Raw genomic sequence first — 27,992 nt, 5'->3', positions numbered from 1 at the left:
GTAGCAATACAAACAAACATAGTATAGGCAAAATTAACATCACACCAAACATAAGAACAAACTGCATAATAATATTCTACGTGATGCTACGGGATCGTGGGTTCGAGAACGACTAAAATCAGAGCTATGGTTAGAGAGTTATGATTTTCTAAAGATTTAGGTGTTTACTATAGAATAACTTAAGTGCATAATTTTTAATCTATGTTTTATGACAAAACAAGGTTACTAGATGATAAACAATATTCATATGAAATTAACGCAACTACAATGGATCAAAACAGAGTTAAAATGAATTACTTATGAATTAAACAAGTTTCTGGAATTGATTTTATACTAAAAATCATTTTATTTATTAAATTTACTCATTTTATTTCAACTTTGAGCTATGGACACTATTTCCCAAAAGCTCGGGGTTGAATCTACAAATTCCAGGACCTATATGCACTGGTCTTTATGTAACTATGGACTGCAGGTTGATTTATAATAACCCAAGAGGCTCTTATGTAAAAAGACTCGGGCGAAGGGGTATCGAGGATCGCGGACCGTAGATCGCTTGATCAGTGGTCGTGATTAGATTACGAACCGATATACCACGGCTGCCCTCAGATCTTGATCCGACGCCAAGATCTAATGAAGGCGTGATCAATTTCACACCGTAGGATTACGATCTAACGCCTGAAACACTATTTTCCTCTAGATCTAATCCCAACCGCATATCTGGGATTCGACGGTTGAGGCGCGTCACCCTCATCCACGACAGGTAGATCGGCGGTGCCAGCGACAATCCATGGCGGACCATCGTCGGCGCGAGGCTACCCTCCGGGCCAGTGTTCCAACCTCACCGATAAACAGTCCTGCGCGAAGCAGTGACAACAACGAATCACCGGAGGAGGTACACACCTTAAATCCATAAGCGCTATGCCCTATTCGGGACTCAAGGCGGGTCCGCGGTGATGCAGTGACAACAGTGAGGAATTCCAGGCGCAAACACCATCGTCCCACACAGCTAGCCACAACACGCAACGGAGGGCGCCTGTGAACACTCTAATGCACCTCCACGGACACGACGATGGCGTAGTATGGACCCAGCCGACGGCGACCCCTTTCTCCCCTCCCAAAATTTAATCTGCAATGGTCTCCAATCTCGCAGGGTGGCATGGCGCACTGGGTTCAATGGATGAGAGGAGGAGCTCCTATTTATCTCCGCATGAAGATCCCAAAGCGAGATATGGCGCAAAGATTTCAACCGAATCCCATATTCTTTGGTGGGTTTGTTAGGCTGGTTCAAGCACTGTTGGGTTTGTCGTAAGCTAGGGGATAAGTGAAAGGGAAATAGGGTTAACCTTTTCCCACAATTAATTTTGGTGGTTAAATGTCCAACACAAATATATGGACTAACTAGTTTGCTCTAGAATACAAGTTCTACAGGTGCAAAAAGGTTCAACACAAACCAATAAAAATATTCAAGGTAGGGACAAAAATAAACCAGAGCAAAAGAATTGAGTGTGCTGAGGACTGGCGCACCGGATTGTCCGGTGTGCCACCGGACTGTGTCCGGTGCACCATGTCCATACGAAGATGAACCAGCCACTCTCGGGAAAACTGAGTCGCGCTCCGCTATAATTCACCGGACTGTCCGGTGAGCCAGCTGAGCAACGGCTACTCGCTCCAACGGTCGACTGCAAAAGCCGCTGACAGAGGAAACTGTCTGGTGCCACAAGAAGACAACGGTGCCAACTATCAACTGCTCCCGAACCCTAACGGTTGGGTGACGTGGTGGCGCACCGGACAGCCTACAGTGCCTGTCCGGTGGCGCACCGGACTGTCCGGTGCGCCCATCGCCAACAGCTTTCCCCAACAGCCACTTGGTAGTTGAGGGCTATAAATACCCCCAACCACCACAACTCCAAGCATCCAAGTTTTTTGAAGTTCTCATTCAATACAAGAGCTAGTGCATTCAATCCTAGACACAATTTAAAAGATCAAAACCTCTCCAAGTCCCAAATTTATTCCAACCACCTAGTGACTTTAGAGAGTGTGAGTTTGTGTTTATTTGCGCTCTTGTTGCTTGGATCGCTTTCTTCCTTCCTCATTCTTATTCCAAAGTGACTTGTAATCAAAGCAAGAGACACCTAAGAGTGTGGTATTCCTTGCGGGGTCTAAGTGACCTGTTTAATTAAGGAGAAAGCTCACTCGGTCTAAGTGTCTGTTTGAGAGAGGGAAAGGGTTGAAAGAGGCCCGGTCTTTGTGACCACTCAACGGGTATTAGGTTCTTTGGAACCGAACCTCGGTAAAACAAATCACCGTGTTCATTCGCTTGATTTCCATTTGATTTGTTTTCCCCTATCTCCCAGACTTGATTTAAGTTCTAACGCTAACACTGGCTTGTAGTGTGTGTTTAAAGTTGTAAATTTCAGATTACGCCTATTTACCCCCCTCTAGGCGACTTTCAATAAGCCCGACCAGTGGGGCCCACACGCAAGAGGCTGTGGAAGACTACACGTGTGCGTGAGTTGGCTGATTTGCGGGCCCGCCCTGGTAGTGACCAAGTGCACCCGCAAGGAATAAGTTGGGCCGCGGAGATGGCTAGCGTGATAGGGAGCTAGGCCAGGATGGGGGAAATCGACCCACGAGTGTTCTTTCTCTCTTTTTTATTCTGTTTCATTTTCTAAATCCCAATTTAGCTCCAAATTCCAAATGTGAGTTTTGGGTTTTCATTTCAAATTTAATGCACAATCAAAATCCAGCATGGATGCCAATATACATACTTTTTTATTAATTCATTTATTCATTTCTCTATTTAAGTACATGCTTCTAGATATGCACTTTACACATAAATAGTTATTTTCAGAAAAATAATAATTTCTAAGGTATTGTCTCTGTCAGGGTATGATTTAAATTAAATCCTTTTGAAGAGTACTTATAAGTATATTTTCCAATAAAGGAATAACTAAAACTATATAGGGATACTTTTATTTATTAGGAACCATATTTGGTTTAATAGATGTAATTCCAAAGGGAACAAAGTTCTGATTAAAAGTCATTTTAATTTAAATTTATCGAAGAATTTTATCAGATTACCCAAAATATGATTTTGAGGTGTTACAAATTCTACCCCCTTAAAAATAATCCACTCCTCGAGATTAGTAAGAAAGGGATGCAAAAGGTTCTATGTGTACTTTTAACTTTTAAAAAAATTGGTTTCAAAAAGTTTTCTTTTCTAATAATTAGTAGGTGTTATTGGGGAAGCATAAGCATCTTTTATGTAAGGCCACCTAGGAATAATGAGATGTGATTAGAGCAAGAATAGTTAGAAAGATTAGGGCAAGGTAAGACTCTATCTTGGGTGTTGGTCCTGACGCATCTAGAGATCCGGGTTGACTTATCTCCTTCGTTTGATGAGGAGGATCACTTCCTTGTCGAGGCCGATCCCTCCCTTCTTCGGTCTTGGTGTCTCCATCTGAGTTAGGAACATATGGCTAAGATAGATGCGAGTGGGATAGACTACATTAAGTGGGTCAAGATCTAGTTTGACATTAGGTTGGAATGGATGGTTATTACGAATATGTTGGTTAACTCGTTTGTTCATGCCCAGTTGGTCTAAGTCACCAAATTTGTTTAAAATGTGTTTATAGGAGTAGGGTTTACTCCATTTCACCAGGATTGACTAACCTGTTAAGTAAATTATTTAGATTAGATCAGGTCCCAATATATCACATTAACTTAGATGGGATCTAGATTAGATTGGTATGACTAGCTTAGATGGGATGAGATCTAATATATTTTGGATTAGATCATGGTTGTTACTCTAGGGTGGGATAAGTATGCTTATTAGGACAAGATGAATCTATAAGGATAAGACAAAATCGTTTATTATGAGATGGATCTACAAGACATATCTGTTTTTTATGGGGGATATTCTATCTTTCTAAATATATTTCTATACATATTTATTTAGATGCAATTGTGGATATTACTCCACAACTAATTACACTCAATCAAAGAACCGAATCAAACAAGGTTCATAAGGACAAGCATTGAAGCACATAGATACCTATAAAAATAGTTTTTCCCTAGAATTAGGATTCCTATTACTAAGAGTCACCTTAGGTATAGGATTCCAAGGTGTGAAATCCATTTGGTCTTTAGAAGAGATAAGATAAGAGTAATCAGAGTATAGCAGCAATGGATGAGAAAAGATTTGAGGAAAGTTTAGAAAATATCAGAGTACTAAAGGCAAGTAGATAAGGAATGTCCAGTTCTATCTAGGTTATGTCCTAAAGTCAACATTGTCTCTGATACCACTTCTGTCACACCCGGGTTTCAGGGGTCCAAAACCCGGGCGCGAAATAACCACCAAGTGTGCTAGGATCAAGTCTCACCCAAAGCGAGATATGGCGCAAGGATTTCAACCAAATCCCATATTCTCTGGTGGGTTTGTTAGGCTGGTTCAAGCGCCGTTGGGTTTGTCGTGAGCTAGGGGATAAGCCCGACCAATGGGGCACACACGCAAGAGGTTGCAGAAGACTGCACGCGTGCGCGAGTTGGCTGATTTGCGGACCCGCCCTGGCAGTGACCAAGTGCACCCGCAAGGTAGAAGTTGGGCCGCAGAGATGGCTGGCGTGATAGGGAGCTGGACCAGGATGGGGGAAATCGGCCCACGAGTGTTCTTTCTCTTTTTTGTTCTGTTTCATTTTCTAAATCCCAATTTAGCTCCAAATTTCAAATGTGAGTTTTGGGTTTTCATTTCAAATTTAATGCACAATCAAAATCCAGCATGGATGACAATATACATATTTTTTTATTAATTCATTTATTCAATTCCCTATTTAAGTACATGCTTCTAGATATGCACTTTACACATAAATAGTTATTTTCAGAAAAATAATAATTTCTAAGGTATTGTCTCTGTCAGGGTATGATTTAAATTAAATCTGTTGGGGACTCATTCTCAAATGTTATGAATTAAGAACAAGGCAACATAAAATGTTAAATGATAATGTTCTTCGTCCAACGAAGCATTATTCCCTTGAGGATTAATGGGCCTTGGATGAAGGTTGACGGCAATACAATCACGAAGGTTAAATCTTCGTAATTGAATTCTAACAGATTGTATAAGATGACATAAAATATGGAATATCAAAGGTAAATGAAACATGAATAAACCATATTATATCCATTCAGTGTATTTAAGTGTTGAATACAATTATACCTTTGCCTTGGTAAAAGTTGGTTCCCGAATAATGCGATTGCAAATACCGGGATGTGTGATCAGTAAGGGAATATTGTTCACTATTTATAAGCACGGGACACAGCCTGTGAGGAATTACAATTATGCCCCTCATAAGGGATTACAACAGCGACCTAAGCATTTATGGACTAGAGGGTCATTCTACTCTTAAGTCGGTTTGTAATTCCGAAGCTTCATGAAGAGGAACCTTCGGTCATCTCACGCGAACAGCTTCAGCTGAAACTGCTTCTTCCTACAAGACCTTCGGCGTCGAAGCATAGTCCCAACAGTAGCCCCTTTCGCGGCGCTAGATCGTTTTTCGTAACGAGCTTGATCCGTGAAAAAAGTCTCTTAAGCTTCGGGAAGCCGAAGGTCCAAAAAACACCTTCCCTGAGCTCGTTGTCGAGAAACGATTCAGTTTCCCAGCGCGTAGCGGTCCCACCTTGCAGCGAGTGCAAGCGGCTGTCCGCCTGGTGTAACAATCCTGGCGCTTCGCCTTCTTACTTGCAACACTATATAAACAGACGAGTAGGTGTGAAGTTACCACAGCATTCATTGCTATTTGCACTGTTTTGCTGCCGAAATTTTTAACCATAGCCGAAGCTTGACTCTCGGAATCAAACGAAGCTCCAGCTTGAAGCCTGCTTCGTCAGAAGAAAAACTTCGGAAGAAAAAGTATTTAATCCCCACAAGTTCAGAATTAAATGGCCAGAGTGCGTTCTACCGCTAGGGTTGAGCGTGAGGGAGGCGAAGCTGAAGGTTCAGAGACTATTCCCATCTCCGAAGCGATGCAACGATCCGGGCTGGTAACTTCGGAAAAAAATCCCTAGTGCTGATGCAGAACAAGCAACTGCTGAAGCAGAAGAAGAAAACATTGAGGAAACTGATCCCGAAGATGATTATCGTATTGCCATGCCAAGTAAGCCCAGCCACTTGGACTTCGGAAAGTCTACTGTTTCGAAGGCTGATCTCTCCAAGATGGTAAAGTCGGGTTATTTCAATGAAAGTCAGAAGAAGCTACTACGCTTCGGGGGGGAAGAAACTACCCCAAAGCCGGAGAAGGATGAAATAGTCATTTTCAAGAGCTTTCTAAAGGCTGGATTAAGATTCCCCCTGCATGGGATTATTGCAGAGGTATTGAAGAGGTTTGGTATCTACTTTCATCAGTTGACTCCTAACGCTATCGTTAGGCTTAGTGTTTATATCTGGGCCCTCCGAAGCCAGGCGGTGGAGCCGTTTGCAGACAGCTTTTGTCGAGTTCACGAGCTGCACTATCAGACGAAGGCTAGAAAAGATGGATTGCATGATAACTTTGGTTGCTATAATTTTGCTTATCGGAAAACCACAAAGTTTCCTGTAATCAGCTACCGAAGCAAATGGGCGGCAGGCTGGAAGTCGGAGTGGTTCTATGTCAAGGTTGATGACGACAAGGAGAAGCTTGTGCAGAGTCCGCTTGAACTAATCTTCGGAGAAACCCGACCTCATTGCAACATGACACCAGAAGGTCCAACCCAACAGGCGTTGGATGAATTCAGAATTATTGCAGAGCATATCAGTACAAGAGACCTGGTTCAGGAGTTTTTGGCTTTCAGGGTTTTTCCTAGTTTAAAAGAATAGGAAATGCCGAAGCTAGAGGGGGAGAAGAAAGAAGGGGAACTTGTGCGGTTACCTTACTATTTCAAGTTTAAGAAATTCTTTAAAACACCTTGCCAAGAGTGGCTGGATACAATTGAAATAATGTGCAATGAAATACTCGGCAATTACTCCAAAAAAGAAGATCAGTTGATGACTGCGGCCTTCGGCACCCGTCCGAAGCGAAGACTGAATCGAGTGCTGGACGCCTTGGGTTTTGAATACCCAGACTACGAAAATCTGAATAAAGGTGTCGGAGGCCGGAAAAGGAAAAGGATAGCCGAAGCCTTAAATGAAGATGAGAAAGAACCATCAAAAGAGAAGAAAATTCCGAAGAAGAGGAAAGTATCATCTCCGAAGCAAAAAGTATCCGACGAAGAGGAGACTCCCGCATCACGCTCTGCCACTGACGTGGAAGAAATTTTGAAGGTAATGACTGAATCCCTGCCTGCGAAGCTAAGTCCATTGGGGCCTCAACTGACAAAGTTTTTTCAGAAGGAAAAGGAGCCCGAAAAAACGAAGAAAACGGCTAAAACAAAGAGACAAAGAATCATAGCAGTGATAGAAGTCATTGACAAGACACCACCGAGAGCTTCGCTCAGAAGATACCAGCGGCTGAGGAAGTAACAAATATTGAAATCACACCTTCGGAGGTCGCGGCTGCCGAAGCTACCTCAATTGAAGATTTGAACTTGGAAAGCACAATCGAACATATCGACAAAATGCTGCTAGGCATGGCCACAGAAGAAGCTACTACTGCCGCGGAAGAGGCCATGGCCGCAGTGTCTGGGAAAGAAAAGGAAATTGCTGACGAAGCTTCAGAGGACGAGGCCTTCATGTTTCAAAATTTAGTTGGAGAAAAATTGTCAAAAACCGAAATAGAAGAGCTTAAAGAGTATGCCAAATCTTGCGGATATAAACCAGGAGCACTCCTCTTCGGAGGTATTGATGATGAAAAATTGGACTGTATCCGGGATCAAACTGGAGCTAAGGTTATTGGTGCTCTGTCAAAGAGTATCGGTTTTCCGAAGCTGGAAACGGACATTAGCCGCTACCGACGACAACATATCGTTGGTAGTTTATTTTATTCTAATTTCAAGGTGAACTACTTTTTCCTTGACTTTTATTGTTTTTTTTAATAATGAAGACATGTCTAACGAAGGTTGTTTACGTGCAGAGTATGCTGTTGAGCAAAGCTTTGAAAATGCAGCAAGATCTGGAAGACAAAAAACACGAGGTTATAATTGAAAATTTAGAAAGCAAAATAAAAGAGCAATCAACTACTATTGAAAAGAAGAACTTCGAGCTTCAGGCAACTGAAGGCTTATTGGCAGAAGCCGAAGCTAAAATTACAGAATTGAATACGAAGCTTCTCTGCCAATCTGAACAGTTTGAACAAGAAAAGCAAGAACTTAATGCAAAACTTGAAACTGAAGTCCAACAAAATTTAGATTTGAAAAAATTATTGGCAAGCCTTCAAGACAAATGCTTGGAATTTAGCAACAAATGTATTCAACGACTGAGAAAAAACTTCCACTCAGTTGGAGCTAGCAGTGAGAAATTCACCCCGTCAGCTGAAGATTTACCAAAGACCTTCGAACATATTGAGGGTGAAATCGATGAGCTTGACGAAGTTATAGCCGGGCACGGTGACTTCTGCGCTTGGGTAGCTTCTCGGGGCACTGCTGCAGCTTTCCTAAAAGCTGGCTGCGATCATGGGAAAATTGTCAATAGGCCCAATTTTACTCTATCGCCATCAATTCTAGATGACATTCCTGATCTCGCCCGAAGCATTTCTAATAGGTTTGTAAAGATGATATGGACAAAAGGCGGGCGAGAAAAGGCTGGAGACGAAGCTCGGAGTCATCTTGAACCAGTAAGAAATCATACCTTGTGCTTACCTTTTCCTTCAAGCTTGGTTTTGACCTACAACAACTTAATTCATGTAGGATGACGAAGCCGAGACCGATGCTTAAAGAGAATGACGCCGAAGCTAAGGCCCCATGAAGAACAAATAGGAGTAGACAGTAGACAGACTCAAGAAACTTTTGAGATAACTTTTGCAAATATAACTAAACTTGTTCTTAATGAATTCTGTTCATACCTTGTAATATGCTCTTAGCCTTCCATTAATGTATGAAAGGTGCTTTGATGTGGACGAAATTATCTTTTTGAGCCGAAGGCGAAAAAACACCTTCCCTTCTTTCCGTACACAGCGAAGCATAAAAAACAACTTTTCCCTTTTTTCCGAAGCTCTTCTTTTCGTACACGACGAAGTACAAAAGACAGTTTTTTTTTCTTTTTGCCGAAGCAGCCACTTATGCTATGATGATGGTTACTCTACACATGCCTGAATGAATGTTTATGAATGCAAATGTTATGATGTAATGTGATGTGCAAATGAATGTCCAAACACATATCCGAAGCCATAAACACAACCGTTATTTCCTTAGAAACAATCACATATCAGCGCTGACTTTTCGCTGTAAGCTCTGCATTCCCTTAGGAACGACTTTGGAGCTTCTTCGCCTTTTACTTTCGGCGGAATCAGCGTTGACTTTTCGCTGTAAGCTCTGCATTCCCTTAGGAACGACTTTGGAGCTTCTTCGCCTTTTACTTTCGGCGGAATCAGCGTTGACTTTTCGCTGTAAGCTCTGCATTCCCTTAGGAACGACTTTGGAGCTTCTTCGCCTTTTACTTTCGGTGGAATCAGCGTTGACTTTTCGCTGTAAGCTCTGCATTCCCTTAGGAACGACTTTGGAGCTTCTTCCCTGCTTTCTTTTCGGCACTCGATGGTGCGTTCTCAGCTTTTACATTTACATCCTTGGGGGATTTTGCTTTTATGGAGCTAAAAAAGGAAATTACATATGATGGCCCCATTAAAAACCTTTCTCCCCCTTCAGAAAGGAAAAGGGTGCCATGAAAGAAAAAATAAAAAATATATAAAAAATTACATCAAGTTATACATAATATCGCCGAAGCTCATCCGCATTCCAAGATCTAGGAATGTCGTTGCCGTCCATATCCTTCAATCTGTATGAACCGGGTCTTGACGAAGATACTACCAAAAAAGGTCCTTCCCATTTCAACTGCAACTTGCCCACTGTATCTGGGTTAGCCACTCTCCGAAGCACCAAATGTCCTGGCTCAATATTCTTTAGCCGAACCTTTCTATCACGCCATTTGATTGTTTCAGCTTGATATTTATTGATGTTCTCCACAGCTTGAAGCCTGATCCCTTCTAAAGCATCTTTTTCCATAGAATAAACAGCTTCAGAATCTGATTCTGCCGAAGCTACTACTCTTATTGATCCAGTTTTAGCCTCCTCCGGAGTTATTGCTTCGTCACCAAACAATAATTTGAATGGAGTAAAGCCTGTTGACCTTGATGTTGTTGTGTTGTGGCTCCACACCACTTTGATTAATTGATCTGGCCACTTTCCCCTGGGTTGATTGAAGATTAACTTCATTATTCCTGTCATTATAATGCCATTGGCTCTTTCAACGAGTCCGTTTGACTCCGGATGCCTGACTGATGCAAAATGGATCTTCGTACCAATTTGATCACAGAATTCTCTGAAAGCTTCGGAGTCGAACTGTGTTCCATTATCTACAGTGATGGCCTTTGGTACCCCAAAACGACAAACAATATTCTGCCAGAAAAACTTTTGAATGGTGGCTGAAGTTATTGTGGCTAAAGGCTTTGCCTCAATCCATTTAGAAAAATATTCCACAGCCACTACAACATATCTTAAGTTCCCTTGGGCCGGTGGTAACGGACCTAACAAGTCAAGGCCCCACCTTTGCAATGGCCAGATGGGTTGTATGAGCTGAGTTAAGGACGAAGGTTGTTTTTTATCTCTTGCACATTTCTGACAACCTTCGCACTTTTGAACTAATTCCGTTGCATCCGAAGCTGCCTTCGGCCAATAAAACCCTTGACGGAAAACTTTTCCAAGTAACGACCTAGATCCAATGTGAGATCCACACAGACCTGCATGTATTTCTTTCATCAATTCTATGCCTTCGGCTCTAGATAAACACTTGAGTAATGAAGCACAAACTCCACGCTTGTACAACTCCCCTTCTATCATGACATATGGACGAGCTCTTGCCTCTATCCTCCTGTTATAAGTTTCGTCATCTGAAAGGAATTTACCCTGAAGGTAAGAGATGATCTCAGTTCTCCAGTCTTCACTATAAACAGGAGATATATTGAGGACTGCTCTTTCAAGAAGTTCTACTGAAGGTGCTTTTATTGTTTCGAAGAACACATCCGAAGGTAAGGGCAGCCCCTGTGCTGCTGACTTAGCTAGCAAATCAGCATGCTCATTTTGTCCTCGAGGGATATTTTTGACAGAAAATCCTTCGAAGGAAGCTTCGATTCTTCTGACCGTGTCTAGATATTTTTCAAGCTTCGGATCTTTAGCCTTGCAACTCTTGTCGATATGACCCGAAACAACCTGGGAATCAGTTTTAAGAATGGCCCTTCTGATTCCCATTGCTTTTAACTTCCGAAGGCCCAAAAGCAGGGCTTCGTACTCAGTAATATTGTTTGTACAACTAAAATCGAGTCTTGCCGCATAACAAGTTTTAACTTTGGATGGTGAAACCAACACAGCGGTTGCTCCTGCTCCGAAGGTTCCCCAAGACCCATCGCAAAACACTGTCCATACTTCGGCATCTTTATTTGTTTCTTCATCCTGAGCCCCTGGCGTCCAATCGGCGATGAAATCTGCCAACGCTTGAGACTGGATCGAAGATCTATGCACATAATCAATGCAAAATTCATTGAGCTCTGCAGCCCATTTTCCAATCCGCCCAGTAGCTTCTCTATTTCTCATAATATCTTTCAACGGCTGCGAAGAAGGAACAACAATATTGTATGCTTGAAAGTAATGCCGAAGCTTCCTGGATGCCATCAAAACAGCATATAACACCTTCTCCAATTCTGTATAGTTTTTCTTTGATATACTAAGAACTTCAGATACAAAATACACTGGGACCTGCTTCTTGACTTGGCCATCAAGCTTCTCCTGGACAAGTGCTGCACTTACCGCTGAGTGCGAAGCTGCCACATATAATAACAAAGGAGCCCCTGGCGTTGGTGGAGTTAATGTTGTTAAATCTATCAAATATTGCTTCAGTTCCTCGAAGGCTTTTTGTTGGCTTGGTCCCCATTGAAAGACTTCGGCTGATTTCAACACTTCGAAGAATGGTAAATTTCTTTCTGCTGATCTGGATATGAATCTATTGAGAGATGCCAGCCTCCCTGTCAATCTTTGGGCCCCCTTTTTTGTAGTTGGTGGCTCCATTCGAAGTATAGCTTCAATTTTACTTGGATTAGCTTCAATTCCCTTTGTTGAAACCAAACATCCAAGAAATTTCCCCTTCTTTACTCCGAAGACACATTTTTCTGGATTCAACTTTAGACCAGCTTGTCTAAAATTGGCGAAGGTCTCCTGCAAATCAGCAATGTGATTTTCCTGTTTCGTGCTTTTTACAATGATATCATCAACATAAGTTAGCACATTTCTGCCTATCTGAGACTGGAGAACCTTCACAGTCATTCTGCTGAAACTTCCTCCAGCGTTCTTGAGCCCCTCAGGCATCCGAAGGTAACAATATGTTCCACTAGGGGTTATGAAACTGGTCTTCGGCTCATCCTCCTTCTTCATCCAAATTTGATGATAGCCTGAATAACAATCGAGAAGACTCATAAGCTCTGACGAAGCTGCTGCATCAACTAAAGAGTCTATCCTTGGCAATGGGAATTCGTCCTTCGGACAGACCTTGTTGAGATCTGTAAAATCGATACACATTCGCCATTTGCCATTGGCCTTTTTTACCATAACAGTGTTAGCTAGCCATTCTGGGTACTTTACTTCTCTGATAACTCCTGCACTGAGGAGTCTTTTGACTTCATTACGAGCACCTTCGGCCTTGTCATCAGACATTTTCCGAAGCCTCTGCTTTCTGGGTCTGAAGGATGGGTCAACATTGAGCGAATGTTCAATAACATCCATGTTAACTCCGCAAAGATCATTGGCTGACCATGCAAAAACATCTTTGTTGTTGAACAAAAACCTTATCAAGGTTTTCTCCTGTTCTTCGGATAATTGAGAGCCAACAGCACCTTCTGCTCTGCTATGTCCTCACATAAGAGCATGGGCTTCGGCTGATCTGCTGAAGCTGCTTTCTCCCTTCTGAATCTGTACTGTTCACAAGCTTCAGCTCCATCTATGTTATGGATTGCTTTTGAGTCAGTCCAGTTTCCCTCGGCCCTTCTGGCAGCTTCCTGACTTCCATGAATAGCAATGGGTCCTTGATCCGAAGGTATCTTCATGCAAAGGTAAGCAGGATGAAGAATTGCTTCGAAAGCATTGAGGGTGCCACGACCAATAATTGCATTGTAAGGGTATTCCATGTCAACAATGTCAAACACAACTTGTTCAGTTCTGGTGTTGTTGATGAATCCGAAGGTCACTGGCATGGTGATCTTGCCCTAGTGCTACAATCTGTCTTCCTCCGAAGCCACAGAGAGGGTGTGTAGCATCATGAATCTTATCTTCTGGCTCTTGCATTTGTCTGAAGGCCTTATCAAATATGATATCAGCTGCACTGCCTGTATCAACCAAGACATTGTGGACCAGAAACCCTTTGATAACGCAAGAAATAACCATAGCATCGTTATGAGGAAAATCCTTGAGCTGAAGGTCCTCCTGGGAGAAGGTGATTGGAATGTGGGACCACCTTGACTTGATGAAAGGTCCCTGCACTCCAACATGTTGTACCCTTCTCTGTGCCTCTTTCTTCTGCTTTTTGTTGACTGGTTCTGAGCACGAACCACCTGTTATCGGGAGCACCAGCTTCGGGGCCGAAGCAACTCCAGCTTGATCGTTGAACGAAGCCATCAGCTCAAAAAAGTGGAAGTGAGTTCACCGGAGGTGGGCGCCAATGTTGGGGACTCGTTCTCAAATGCTATGAATTAAGAACAAGGCAACATAAAATGTTAAATGATAATGTTCTTCGTCCAACGAAGCATTATTCTCTTGAGGATTAATGGGCCTTGGACGAAGGTTGACGGCAATACAATCACGAAGGTTAAATCTTCGTAATTGAATTCTAACAGATTGTATAAGATGACATAAAATATGGAATATCAAAGGTAAATGAAACATGAATAAACCATATTATATCCATTTAGTGTATTTAAGTGTTGAATACAATTATACCTTTGCCTTGGTAAAAGTTGGTTCCCGAATAATGCGATTGCAAATACCGGGATGCGTGATCAGTAAGGGAATACTGTTCACTATTTATAAGCACGGGACACAGCCTGTGAGGAATTACAATTATGCCCCTCATAAGGGATTACAACAGCGACCTAAGCATTTATGGACTAGAGGGTCATTCTACTCTTAAGTCGGTTTGTAATTCCGAAGCTTCATGAAGAGGAACCTTCGGTCATCTCACGCGAACAGCTTCAGCTGAAACTGCTTCTTCCTACAAGACCTTCGGCGTCGAAGCATAGTCCCAACAAAATCCTTTTGAATAGTACTTATAAGTATATTTTCCAATAAAGAAATAACTAAAATCATATAGGGATACTTTTATTTATTAGGAACCATATTTGGTTCAATAGATGTAATTCCAAAGGGAACAAAGTTCTGATTGAAAGTCATTTTAATTTAAATTTATCGGAGAATTTTATCAGATTACCCAAAATATGATTTTGAGGTGTTATAAATTCTACCCCATTAAAAATAATCTAGTCCTCGAGATCAGTAAGAAAGGGATGCATAAAGTTCTATGTGTAGTTTTAACTTTTAAAAAAATTGGTTCCAAAAAGTTTTCTTTTCCAATAATTAGTAGGTTATTTGGGAAGCATAAGCATCTTTTATGTAAGACCACCTAGGAATAATGAGATGTGGTTAGAGCAAGGATAGTAAGAAAGATTAGGGCAAGGTAAGACTCCATCTTGGGTGTTGGTCCTTGACGCATCTAGAGATCTGAGTTGACTTCTCTCCTTCGTTTGATGTGGAGGATCACTTCCTTGTCGAGGCCGATTCATCCCTTCTTCGGTCTTGGTGTCTCCATCTGAGTTAGGGACATATGACTAAGATAGCTGCGAGTGGGATAGACTACATTAAGTGGGTCAAGATCTGGTTTGACGTTAGGTTGTTGGAATGGATGGTTATCACGAATATGTTGGTTAACTCGTTTGTTCATGGCCGAGTTGGTCTAAGTCACCAAATTTGTTTAAAATGTGTTTATAGGAGTAGGGTCTACTCCATTTCACCAGGATTGACTAACCTGTTAAGTAAATTATTTAGATTAGATCAGGTCCCAATATATCACATTAACTTAGATGTGATCTAGATTAGATTGGTATGACTAGCTTAGATGGGATGAGATCTAATAGATTTTGGATTAGATCATGACTGCTATTCTAGTGTGGGATTAGTATGCTTATTAGGACAAGATGAATCTATAAGGATAAGACATAATCGTTTATTATAAGATGGATCTACAAGATAGATCTGTTTTTTATGGGAGATATTCTATCTTTCTAAATATTTTACTGTATGTGATTTGATTTGACCCTAGATTATGGAAATAGTCTGCAATGCAATACCACGTAGCCATGACCCAAGGTTTGCAATACTAATGTTCTAGTCCAGACTGATGCCAAAGAGCGGTGAAATTCACTAGATAATTTTAAAGTTTTTGTTTATCTGTTTTTAGTTTCACAGCATCTTGATGTTCTACTAGTGCTTTTGATCTGTTTTCAATCGAGTCCTAGCTCCAGTTTTGCAACAAGGGCATCCACTTCATTTTGAGCGGGTCTTTCATTTTGAGCGGGTGTTTCAATTGCAATTAATCGAGTCCTAGTTTCATATGTTGTAGTTTCATGGACTGTTGTTGAGGATTAGTAATCTTAAAGAATTTTGTTAATACTTAGTAGATGCGGTTCTAGGTGCACACAACTCTTAAATAGTTTTTATTTATTTATGTGTAGTCTGTATTTATCGATTCAGAGGATGAAGGAACACGGGGTATTCAACTGATTAACTATCTCCTAAAGTTAGATTTTCATTTCTCCCGCGAGCACATGCGTCGGCCTCCCTTCTCTTCTTCCTCACTCGGCCTACCTTGGTGGCGTGGGGCACCACACAGCTGGACGCACGGGAAACCGGCCTACCTTGGTGGCGTGGCGCCGCGCGGCATCCGGAACGACGAGGCGCCGAGGGAGGAAGAAGAGAAGGGAGGCCGACGCATGTGCTCGCGGGAGAGGCGGCGTTGGTGTTATGGGCCTACTTGGGCCCTCGAGTTCTGTCGTATGGCCTGCTAGATATTCTGTGAGATGGCTGGCCCCTTGGACGGCGCAGATCGCTTGACTGCTCAGCCTGGTCGACGTTAGAGGATTTGATACCCCTCGCCACCGCCACCGCCACCGCCGGTGTCGTCTATCCTGACCCCGACACCTCGCCGCCCGGTGCCACCTCACCGCCGGATTCACATCGCCCAGTCGCCCCACCAGCCAGAACCTCGTCGCCTCGCCCGCCTTGCTCCGCAGGTTAGGCAGCCAGTACCCCCAAACCCTAGCATCCTCGGCGCTGTCGGTCGTAGAAGAGCACTGGGGGCGTGAGAGAGGGAGTCACCAGCCCTCGAGACCTCCTCCCGCTTCTACCACTCAGCCGACGCTCCCAAAAGGGGCATCTCAAATCCCACCTCACTCCCTTCGTAAGCACTCGCCTACTCACTTCTCCCATGTCATCTGCGAAATCCATGTAATATAGATTGTTCTGTGGTGTCCCACGGTATTGCCACTTGTTTTTTTTTGGTATCAGTCTTAGCAAAAGTTGGCTTCTTACCTCTTCTTATTGTACAAAGCATACCAACACTTATCTTCTCATTTGTTCCTGTTGTCCATTCCAAGTTAATATACAGTTATGCATGTGCATTGGTGCTGCTCGTTTCACCTACCAAGATCCACTATGATAATGAAAAATATTTCTACATATCCGACCAAAACGATCAAGAATATCCCAATCTGATAAATCAGTCCAAACGGGTTTACTAATAGGATGCCCTGATCCAGTACAAAATTGAGCTTTTGATAAGGATCCGACAAGGGGAGTTGCAAGGACTGTGGTATCAAAATTTTTCATTCGAGTATCTATTAGAAAAGTATTCTCCAGCATTTGATTCCTTACTAGCAAAGTATTTATTGGTACACTTGAAAGGTACCCCAGAAAATCGAAGCAAGAGTTTGTTAATTGGTTTAGACGAATCCTTTGTGGTTGAGTCCAAAAAGAGAAAAAATATTGCGAGGGGTTTCTAGTTCAAATCGCGTAATCACAGATTTAGCATTCCCATTTATGGGTATAAATTGATCGTTGTTCGACTGAAACTTTGTTTCGAAACAGAGTCTTTCATGTGTCTATATATTTTCACTTAAACACGCAGTCAGTACAAAATGGAACCCTCTATCTGGTTTTTTAAGGCCCCGGGAGGAGAAGCAAGGCTGAAATGCCAGTGGTCTCTTCTCCATTTCACCTGATCCGGTAATGTTTAATGCCAGCGATCTCTTCTCCATTTCCTTCAGAGTTTCGTTTGATTTGTTTGTGCATAGATGAATATTGTAAGGCCTGCATAATATCATGCAACGGATGCACAAAAAGAACTGCTAGACTTGTCGTTTCTGTGTGTTACTTCTATTAGCTCGAATTTTGTTCACATGTTCCACTTGCTGAGTTGACAGTAAATGATGTAAGTATCATCAGAGCAGATTTGATTTTTTTGATGACAAGTTTTGAAGCGCTTGCTGTGTTATGTTTAACACATGGAAAATGAATTATTGCTCTGGAAGCAGTTATTGGTCTGTGCACCATATAGTCTTACAACCTTTATCGAAATGCCATATGAGCTTTAAATTGGCATGGCTTAATATTGCTTGCAGAGATTGAATCATCAGCTTGTTCCTGGGCCAAATTTCAACAACTAATTGTGGAGTTGATATAGCTGTTTGGGATCCTTTTTAGGATAAAAGAATCGTAGCCACACTGCCTGATGCTCAGATTTGTGATGTTCATTATTTTAAAAACAACTTAATTAGACCCTTTATTTGTATGGTTGATGTTTGCTATATGCAACTGAACTTCCTTGTCCACTTAGTTTTTGTGTTATGAATGCTAGCGTCACTGTTACTAATGATCCATTTTATCATTTCTCCAACTTCTAGAATACTGAACTGTGTTTTTTGCTTGAGATAAATTCATTCATTATCTTATACAGGACCTCTGAGATGTCGATATGAATGGAGACCTGTAACTTGTATATATATTAGGGCTTAGTTTTCTTGTTTCAGTATCTGTTTGGAGTTAGAAGCAAGGGTTCTCATGGCATCTCCACAAGAATCCAATTCTCTGTGCTTGAAGCGAAAGCTTGTTGATGACTGCCTGTCAAAAGACTGCAAATCTCGCCGTGTCAAATCTGAGAATGAGCCCTCATCTGATTCATTTGCTAAACGCTGCAACTGTTGCTGCACTCGACCTAATCTTGCCAATGATTGTGTGAATTTCCTGAAGAGTGGAGCGCCAAACCGTGTCATGTATTACAAAAAAGGTTCGTGGCACAATTTTCCAGAGCAAATAATGAATTCCCTCATCGATGAATTTAAAGGAAATAAATCAAGTGTTGTCTCTGTGATGGATGATGAACCAATCCTTGTTGATTTCTTATCAATGACCCTGGTCAACCTGAAAACCAGAAAGCAGCGGTCTGTTGCCTGGTTTGATGACACTGGCAAGCGTTTCTTTCCTTCTCTGTTCTTTGATGAGGAAAGTGATGAAATGCCCAAACAGGATTCTGGCAATGTTAATAACACTGCACAAGGAATAATGTTAGATAAGGTCACGAGTTCTCCACCTGAAGTGGTCAAGCAAGTTGTTCTTGAATCTAGTCCACCAGTCCCTCAAAAACCTTCAACTGTGGATGTCTTGCGCAAGAAGATCACATCTGTGGAAAGAGGTAGCGAAGGGTTTCTATTTGTCCAGGACCTTTTTCTCTCTGGTATGAACCCGTTTGCAACACCAAATAACATACTTCATGTCCACCGCTACTCTCCAAACGATATCACCGCACAATGTAGATTTGAAGCTTTTGAAAGACAGATGAAGTCAACTAAAGAAGCACGTGGTGATGCAAATGTTAAGTATGGCTGGCTAGGATCTAGGAAGAGTGACATAGTTAGGATTCTCATTAATGGTTTGGGTACTACTGCAAATCCTGTTGAGAAAGCTGGTTTGAGTGCTGGTGTATATCTTTCACCTGAAAATCGAGCCTTTACCAGGTGTGTTTTCTTTTGCCCTGTTTTCATGATTACTGTTTTGTATTGCTTAATATAATATTATTATATTTACGTCGCATTTTAATTTGTTTCAGTGTCGGTCTTTGTGATGTTGACGAAAAAGGAGTGCAGTATATGTTGCTGTGCCGTATGATATTGGGCAATGTAGAAGCTGTTGAACCTGGATCCCAAGAGTCTTTTCCAAGCAGTGAGATATATGATTCTGGTGTTGATGATTGTTCAAACCCCAAGTGTTATGTGATGTGGCCATCACATCTAAGCACTCACATCCGTTTAGAATATCTTGTTAGTTTCAAGCTTGCCCCAAAAGTTCGAAGTAAGATGATTAATAGTGCCTTTATCATGTAATATTCAGAAAGTTAGTCTTAATATTTTATTTGGTGCCCTTATTTTCAGATTATTTGCTTGACCTGAAAGGTTTATGGTTTAATCCATCACTAAAAGAACTTGGCACGGACATTTGTACACTTCAACCTGTGAGCCAGCCTGAATCTTGTTACCCCCCCGGTGCATCTTGTAACAACAAATGTTTTAGATTTGGTGTACGGTAGTATCCCATTTATCTGACGAAACTATCTGTTTGCAGGTAATGTGTGAAACAGGTGAAGGACCAACTTCCCCATGGATATCATTCAGAGTTCTGTTTGCAGTTATTCAAGACAATATATCATCTGTGGCAAGGGAGTTAATCTTCCATCATTATGAAGAGCTGAAGGTAATATCAGCTTGAAAAGTTATGTAGTACTTGTAGGTAAGGTAGGTATTTTTCTTGGTTTGTATGGTGTGTGCTAAACACTGTTTCATTCTTTTCACCTGACAGGAAAGCATAATTACCCGTGAAGAAATGGTGAAGAAAATGATAATTGTAGTTGGAGAGAAAGTACTTTTGGAGGCCTTGAAGAAGCTTCATTACTGTGTAAGTTTGCAGTTGCATGCATTTTCTTGTTTCATGTCAAATCCGAGGAGGATCCCTTTCAAGGCTTGTGTTGGTTCTTCTCCTTGCAAGCTCTATAGGAAGGACTTCACAACATGTTTTGGTTCCCAATTTCACTGTAATAACCTGTTAAAGGGTTTGTGTATTAAATGCGGATTGCATGTAGAACATAAAATCCATTCTGTCATAATTTGGTAGGCAAGTGCTTGAGGCTGGCTACATAACAGAAGGCTTCTTTTCATTTTTCAAACACAAACCTGTATACTTTTTGAAGCAAAGGAATTTGATCCGTGCCTTGTGAATAGTATGGATATGCAACTGTTACCATACAAATTAGTCATAGCAAGGCTGTTATGTGCTTAGTATCTGCTTTTAACATTTCTAATAGTTGATTTTTTATGGTTCATGGTAAGCTAGGTTGATAGGAAAATATCAATCAGCTTCATGCCTCTCGAGCACTAGTGGTTATGTGCAAAGATAAGTTGTTACAGTTAGGGGTGTCAAACCAATGGTTCATTGGTCTGGTCACAAGCCTTTCTTCCCCTGCTCCACTTGATTAGACTTCATGAGTGAGCGGTTTGTAATGGTATGAAATAACCTGTTTGTCCAGCTGTTGTATAATATTTTCTTTACTCTTCTCAGGCATGATATGTACACTACATTTTTTTTCTTACTGGCATCTAGCGTCACTTTGTTATTGGCTTCTGTTGCAGCCATCATTATGGTACAGGCCTTCTGTTGAAGCAGTGTCTAGTGATTCTGTAATGGCAGCACCAGGAAAATTATCCTTGGATAAGGCAGGTGGAGTTTTTTCATTAACTCTTAGTGTTAACCATGTTGATTCACATGCACCAAATGGTGTGTCTGAACAATCCACAGTTCTTAGCACCAAAGGATGTGAAACCCTTGCAGCGGATATGGTGCCCAATGGTCAAGATTGTCCGGCACCAAGTGGTGTGCCAGAAACATCTAGTTCTGCTGTTGCCATGCGTGGGGCTTCTACAAGTGTGGAACCCAAGCGCAGAGATCCTCCTGTACAGATTGTGCCACCTGGAAGCTCTGCAACCCCATGTGCCAAAAATCAAGATTCTTTTGTAGGAAGAGTGACACCTATAGCTCGTGATGGGCTTTTGAGGACAATTTGTGGAAGCTCTTCATCTCCTGGCGGTTATGCTTCTCTAGCGCAAGCTAATACCTCCCAAACCAATGGAGTTTCTGCCCCAGGTGTCACTCCTAGGGGCTATGAATCTGCTGTACCAAGCTTGTCACTTGGAAATTCCGAAAGTACAGGCGTGAAACAAGTAAATTCTGCACCAAGAATGACACCTGAAGGCCAGAAGTTCCTTTCGCTGGGTATTGCGCCACGAAGCCCAGCACTGCGTGATTTAGTAAAATGCCAGGCCAGTTCGACACTCGTTGCCATGCCTCCAGCGGGTAAGCCTCTGTGCAAGGCAATTGCTGCCTATCAAGTATGCATCATTGAAGTTGTCATTTCTGTGCAGGCCTGGGAAAATCACGGTCCATGAAGATCGAGGGCCATGATTCTCTGGCACCGAGTGTGAAGGAGCCAAAAGGCAATGGTGGTCTAGCACCAAGTAAAACGCCAAAGCTGCATGAACCTGTGATAGCTGATATGAGCATCAAGAGCTGTGATTCTCTAGCACTGGGTATCGCACCAAATGGCCATACCCATGATGGTCCAGCATCAGGTAAAATTCCAAAGCACCATGAATCTGCGATAGTTGATAATATGATGTCAGAAAAACAGTCGCCGCCGCCACAAAGGGCCTGTGATGCTCCTAAACAAAACTGACTAGCTTTAGTTCATCATTTACTAACCGTCGCTAATGCCTGGTGTGTGGTGGCGGCAGGAAGTGGGGAGGCCAAGAAAGAGCAGGCAGCACTAGTAACTGGCTCGCAGAGTAAATCATCTGTACCAAGTCTTGACGCTAGCAGCCATGTTACCGGGGCAGCGAGCGCCCTTGTCGCACTATCAACTCTGCGGGAGAAGGGCGGGCGTTAGAGGAGCAGCAGCAGCAGCAGTGTAGTTCCCGTTGGATCAGATCCTTTTTCTCTACTGTACATGTTTCTATGTACAGGAATCATCCCCGTCGACTCTGATCCCCAGTGCGTACGGTTGCTGTTGGTGGCCAGTCCCCTATATGTTGCTTGGCAGCAAATGTTTTGGTTAATAATTAGTTTTTATAAAAGGAATATTCACCCTTGTTATGTTCTCTACATGTAAATTATCTGAGGTATACTTGCATTATTATGAGTGCTATAATCTTTTCTTTTACTACATGCTCTAAACTGTATCGTGTATTCAATAATAAAATGTTAATTTACTCCCTCCATTTACTTTTATTAGTCGTTGTTGACTGTAATGCAAAAGCTTGCCCTTATTCCTTTAAAAAATGTACTTGTGCAGTTAAGTTGAATGGTTTTCAGAGTGGTTGAGTTTGCAGTGGAACATACCTCAAGGATATCATACATTTTAAATTATAAGGGTTAGTTTAGCAACTCTATTTTTTCAAGGGATTCTTATTTTCCTAAGAAAAAATAAACTATTTTTTTGTTAAAAATAAACTAATTTTTCTTTGTTTAAAAAATAGAAATCACTTGAAAAAAATAGGGTTTGCAAACTAGTCCTAAAACAGTACTCCCGGTCCTAATTACTTACATCTGGGCACAAAACTGTAACTACTTTTTGAGTCTAATTTTGTGTCCTAATTGTTAGACAGTTTCCATTATGTTGTATGGCCCTGCTCAGCTCCCAGTCGGCCGGCCATAATTAGAAGATTAGGTTGTCCGTACTTTGCTACAGTTTTTATATATCATATAAATAGGTATTGAGATATTTATTTAAATATAATTAATGTTTATTTTTGAACACTAAGATGCATGTAGTCTGGTAAGGTTAGTCTCAAATTTATGCGTGCGACCTCCTGTTGAGTTGGGTTTATGTGGTTTCTCATGGCCCATATGTGGGATAACAGTCCATTAACAGGGGCTTGGGTGGTTTTCACGGTCTATCTGTGAGAGTAACGACTGAAAGTAGCCTAGAGAGGGATGAATAGGTGAAACCTGAAATTTACAAATTTAAACACAACTTCAACCCCGTGTTAGTGTGAGAACGAGAATAGAAACGATTGTAGTGCGAAGGAAAGAGTTCTATTTGCACAAGTTGCTTAAATAATTGCAAATTACTTTGGGGAGCAACTTAATTGATATGGAATCAAGTGCAAGCGAGAGAACTAGAGAGAGGAGGGAGAGAAGAACTAAATCGCAAATGAGGATCAACACAATGATGCGGGCAATTTGCTTCCCGAGGTTTGGTTCCAAGGAACGTACTCCTCATTGAGGAGTCCACGTAGGATGAGTCTCTTTCAACCCTTTCCCTCTCTCATACAGTCATGAAGACCAGATGAGTTTTCGTGACTATCTTAGGGATACCAAGTTCCGCAAGGATCTCCACACGAAGAACGGAGTCTCTCGCCTCGCTTTACAATCAAGAGAATGAGGAAGTAAGAATATAACTCGAATCAAGAACGTAAGAACTCGCAACTCTCAATTGCACAAGTCGATATGTCTCTTAAACAGAAATCCATGAAATGTGGCATGGGATTGTCTTTGGAAGCTTAGAGAGGTTGCACTTAATGTGTAGTAGGTTGGAGTAAGTCTTTTGTCATCAACGTGCCAGTTGGGGGTATTTATAGCCCCTAACAACCAAAAGAGTCATTGGAGTTATTGGGCAAAAAGTTGTCTGTCGGATGGTGCACTGGACCTTGAATAGTGTCAGTCCGGTGCACCACCGGACCTTGCACAGTGACTGTTGCAGGTAGCCGTTCTGCCTTGTCAGCGACCATTGGCTTCTTGTTAGACGGTCTGGTGCGCCACTAGTGCCCCAGCCCGAAAGTGTCGATTTACAAGCTCTCTGTGTAGACGGTCCGGTGCACCAGCGGCGAAATGGCCAAGTCTAGCCCCTCTGCTCGAACGGTCTGGTGTGCCACCGGACCAATCCAGTTCCTCTGGTATCAGCCCAGTTTTTCTTCTTTTGTCCAAATCTTCTCCAAATTCTTTTGACTAACTTTGAGGGTGTTCCTATGACTTAGACAAACATATATAGTGACAATCCAACTATTCTAAGTCATGGTTCTTGAACTTTTGGTTTTCTCTAACTTAGAATCTCGTTTTTGCTCAAACTAGCTCCAAATGTGTGATTTTGCAAATATGAGCTAACCAACCTCCTTAGATGTATCAAATAGGTTCATGGGGGTGTATACAACATATCCAAGGTGTGGAACTAGGCAAAGTTCCTCTATTCCAGTTTTACTCCCATTTGGTTGGTTTTGTGCTGCTTCTGACTTAGAACTGAATCGAATGGACTTATGCACGTGTGAATCAAAGACTAGTAAAACTAGTTAGTCCATAAGGTTGTGATGGTCATCAAGCACCAAAATCAATTATAGAAAATAGTTAAGCCAATTACCCTTTCAATTTCCCCCTTTTTGGTGATTGATGCCAACACAAAGCAAATCAAATATAAAATTCAGAATTGTAACTAGTTTGCAATTCAGACAAGTGTTAATAAGTAGCTGAAATGAAAGCAATTATAAGTACATGTGTATGTTTTTGTCATAGTTGAAATTTTGGACCACATTTGCATCACTTAGCTTGTTTTTGCAAATCTTTTGACAAAGTTTTTTTCAAAGTTATTTGCAATTGGCCAAAAGTACAATGGAATTTTTGAAAGCATTTCTAAGTTTTCAATAATTATCCCCCTTTAAAATGCTTTTCCTTTGGCCAATAAGAGCTCCCCCTGAATAAGTTCTCCCCCTTTGGTGTGAAAACATTTCACTCCTCTTAGCTGTCAAGTGGGTTTTCTCAGAAAAGTACCAATTTGGAAGACTAAAACTTTTTGAAAACAGGGTGGTGTGGTGGTGTGGTCCTTTTGCTTTGGCCTAGTAATTTCTCCCCCTTTGGCATGAAGCACCAAAAAACGAAAAATCTAGAGGCCTTTAAAAGAAAGATACAAATTTAAGTATATGAGTTGGGCAAAGCGTGTTTGATAACGAAAGAATATGCAGTGGAAGCGTTCCTTTGTTTGCAACTCCATTTCCCTTTCAATCTAAGACTAAGTTCAGAACTATACTTTGGAAACACATTAGTATTAGCCTTGGCACAAGAAGAATAAGAGATATGCATTTGTACCAAACGAAAGAGATATGCCATGATCAAAGGTATAAAATGAGCAATGTGTGCAATATTTTAATCAAGGTTTCTAGAATGAAGTACATTAAGTTCACTCCTAAGCTCATAGAATCTAATTTCATCAAGGGGCTTGGTGAAGATATTGACTAACTGTTTGTGGGTGCTAACATGGTCAATTACGATATCTCCCCTTTGTGAGTGGTCTCTTAGGAAGCGGTACTGGATGCCTATGTGCTTTGTGCGGTTGTGTTCAACAGCATTATCCGCCATGTGGATTGCACTCTCATTGTCACAAAGGAGGGGGACTTTGTTCAACTTGTATCCGTAGTCCCTGAGGGTTTGCCTCATTCGGAGTAATTGTGCACAACAATGCCCTATAACAATATACTCGGCCTCGACGATGGATAGAGCTACTGAGTTTTGTTTCTTTGAATCCCGAGACACCAGGGAGCTCCCCAGAAACTGACAAGTCTCTAATGTACTCTTTCTATCTAACTTACATCCGGCATAATCGACGTCTGAGAGATCAAAGTTTGAACCCTTGGGGTACCAAAGCCCAAAGTTAGGTGTATGAACTAAATATCTCAAGATTATTTTCACGGCCCTTAGGTGACATTCCTTAGGGTCGGCTTGGAATCTTGCACACATGCATACATATTGCATAATATTTGGTCTAGAAGCTCATAAGTAAATCAGTGTTCCTATCATAGACCGGTATACCTTTTGATCTACTAAATTACCTCCTGTGTCTAGGTCGAGATGCCCATTTGTCCCCATAGGAGTTTTGATGGGCTTGGCATCCTTCATCCTAAACTTCTTGATAATGTCTTGAGTATACTTTGTATGGTTATGCCTTCCTGGAGTTGCTTGATTTGGAATCTGAGGAAATACTTTAACTCCCCTGTCATGGACATCTCAAATTTCTGTATCATGATCCTACTAAACTCTGCACAAGTTGACTTGTTAGTAGACTCAAAGATAATTGTTTTAGTAGACTCTTCACATAGATTTGGCATACAAATAAGTCTTTGTTGATTGTTTTTTGTAAAGAGTGTAGGATATTGTCAGAGAGTAAACTCCAGCCGGGTGGCGGAATGCACCCGCCCAATCCTAAGAACAGGGGGCTACCTAGGGTTTGCCTGATGAGACTGATGAACACAAGAACACATAAGGATTTAGAGTGGTTTGGATCACTGGAGCATAATAACTTACTCCACTATGAGTTGTATTTCTCAGAGCTTGGGAAAGCTTTAGGTCTGGATGGAGATGCCTCCGAGGGAGTTCGAGTGTGTTTGTCCCTAGGGAGGTTGAGTATGAGAGAGTCCATCCCCTTGCAACGCATGTGCCCTCCCTTTTATAGCCTAAGGGGAGCACGTACAAGGGTGCTGGGCCCCGACAGGTGAGCCCAGGATAATAAAATGTGAAGCGTGGAGCAACTGACAGAGCTGGTGGACCAAGGTCATCTCTTGGTTGTCGTGTGGGCTCCTCTGGTCAGACTCACTGAAAGGGAAATGGGCTTAACCATTTTCTATAATTGATTTTGGTGTTTGACGTCCATCACAAACCATATGGACTAACTAGTTTACCTAGTTGCTATTTTTTCTCAGGTGCATAAAGTTCAACATAAACATACAAAGAAAAAGAATTGAAAGAATTCTACAAAGTTTGGAGCATACAAGAATTTGTGCAGCCAGTGGCGCACCGGGCACGGTCTGGTGCCCTGGCTGTAGACCTTCGTGAACTGGCCGCTCTCAGGTTTTCTCAGCGCGCGTCCGCTATAATTCACCGGACTGTCTGGTGTGCCACCGGACTATCCGGTGCGACAACAGAGCAACGGTCAACTTCGCCCAACGGTCGACTGCGCTAACTGCGGCGTATTCAGCAGAATAGAAGTCAGAAGTCAGTCTGCAAAGTCAGAACGCACCGGACTGTCCGGTGCTGCAAGAGGATAGAAGACTTCAACGGTCAACAGCTCCAAACCCCAACAGTCGGTTGACGTGGCACGCACCGGACAATGAAGAGTGCAGCGTCCGGTGCAACACCGGATTGTTCGGTGTGCCCATCGATAGCAAAGTCAGTCAACGACTAGGAAGTGGTTGGAGGCTATAAATACCCCCAACCACCTCCATTCAAGCCATCTAAGCTTCTCACTCTTCTCATTCAATACAAGAGCAAAGAATACACTCCAAAGACACAATCAAAGCATTCAATCCTCTCCAAGCTCCAAAATCAAATCAAGTGCTTAGTGACTTGAGAGAGGGTGATTTGTGTTTCTTTTGTTGCTTGGTTGCTTTCTTCTTCTCATTCTAAACTTCTCAAGTGTTTTGTAAAGCAAGCGAGAGACACCTAAGTGTGTGGTGATCCTTACGGGGTCTTAGTGACCTGTGTGATTAAGAAGAAGCAGTTGACCGGTCTAAGTGACCCATTGAGTGAGGGAAATGGTTGGAATAGACCCGACCTTTGTGGCCTCCTCAACGGGGAGTAGGTTCTTTGGAACCGAACCTCGGGAAACAAATAAGTGTGTTCATTTGTGTTGATCTTCATCACTCTTTTGTTTCTTCCCTCTCCCCTCTCTCTAAAGTTCTCTTGCTCATATTGTTTTGAGTTGG

The 27,992-nt window shown here is 42.0% G+C and overlaps 1 protein-coding gene across 10 annotated transcripts; it reads left to right on the top strand.

Annotated features, from left to right (window-relative positions):
- Nucleotides 1–15,890: 15,890 nt before the first annotated feature.
- On the top strand, nucleotides 15,891–22,526 carry LOC103654264 (inactive poly [ADP-ribose] polymerase RCD1). 10 transcript variants are annotated; one of them, XM_035967471.1, is made up of 11 exons: nucleotides 16,241–16,609; nucleotides 17,336–17,433; nucleotides 18,164–19,220; nucleotides 19,313–19,554; nucleotides 19,635–19,714; nucleotides 19,825–19,953; nucleotides 20,059–20,154; nucleotides 20,886–20,973; nucleotides 21,085–21,606; nucleotides 21,675–21,881; nucleotides 22,044–22,526. In XM_035967471.1, the coding sequence occupies exons 3-11, from the start codon at nucleotides 18,268–18,270 to the stop codon at nucleotides 22,193–22,195; spliced, it is 2,469 nt and encodes an 822-aa protein (XP_035823364.1). In that variant the 5' UTR covers nucleotides 16,241–16,609; nucleotides 17,336–17,433; nucleotides 18,164–18,267; the 3' UTR covers nucleotides 22,196–22,526. The 10 variants fall into 10 exon arrangements, with proteins under 10 accessions (XP_008679320.1, XP_035823361.1, XP_008679316.1 ...); XM_035967469.1 differs by having other exon boundaries at nucleotides 16,248–16,609; nucleotides 21,052–21,606; XM_008681098.4 differs by lacking the exon at nucleotides 17,336–17,433 and having other exon boundaries at nucleotides 15,891–16,609.
- The last annotated feature ends 5,466 nt before the right edge of the window (nucleotides 22,527–27,992 follow it).

The sequence above is a fragment of the Zea mays genome, chromosome 4 (genome assembly GCF_902167145.1).
Source record: "Zea mays cultivar B73 chromosome 4, Zm-B73-REFERENCE-NAM-5.0, whole genome shotgun sequence".
Classification (NCBI taxonomy): Eukaryota; Viridiplantae; Streptophyta; class Magnoliopsida; order Poales; family Poaceae; genus Zea; species Zea mays.
The sequence above is the reverse complement of the archived record's forward strand: the minus strand, read 5'-3'. Positions and strand labels throughout refer to the sequence as shown.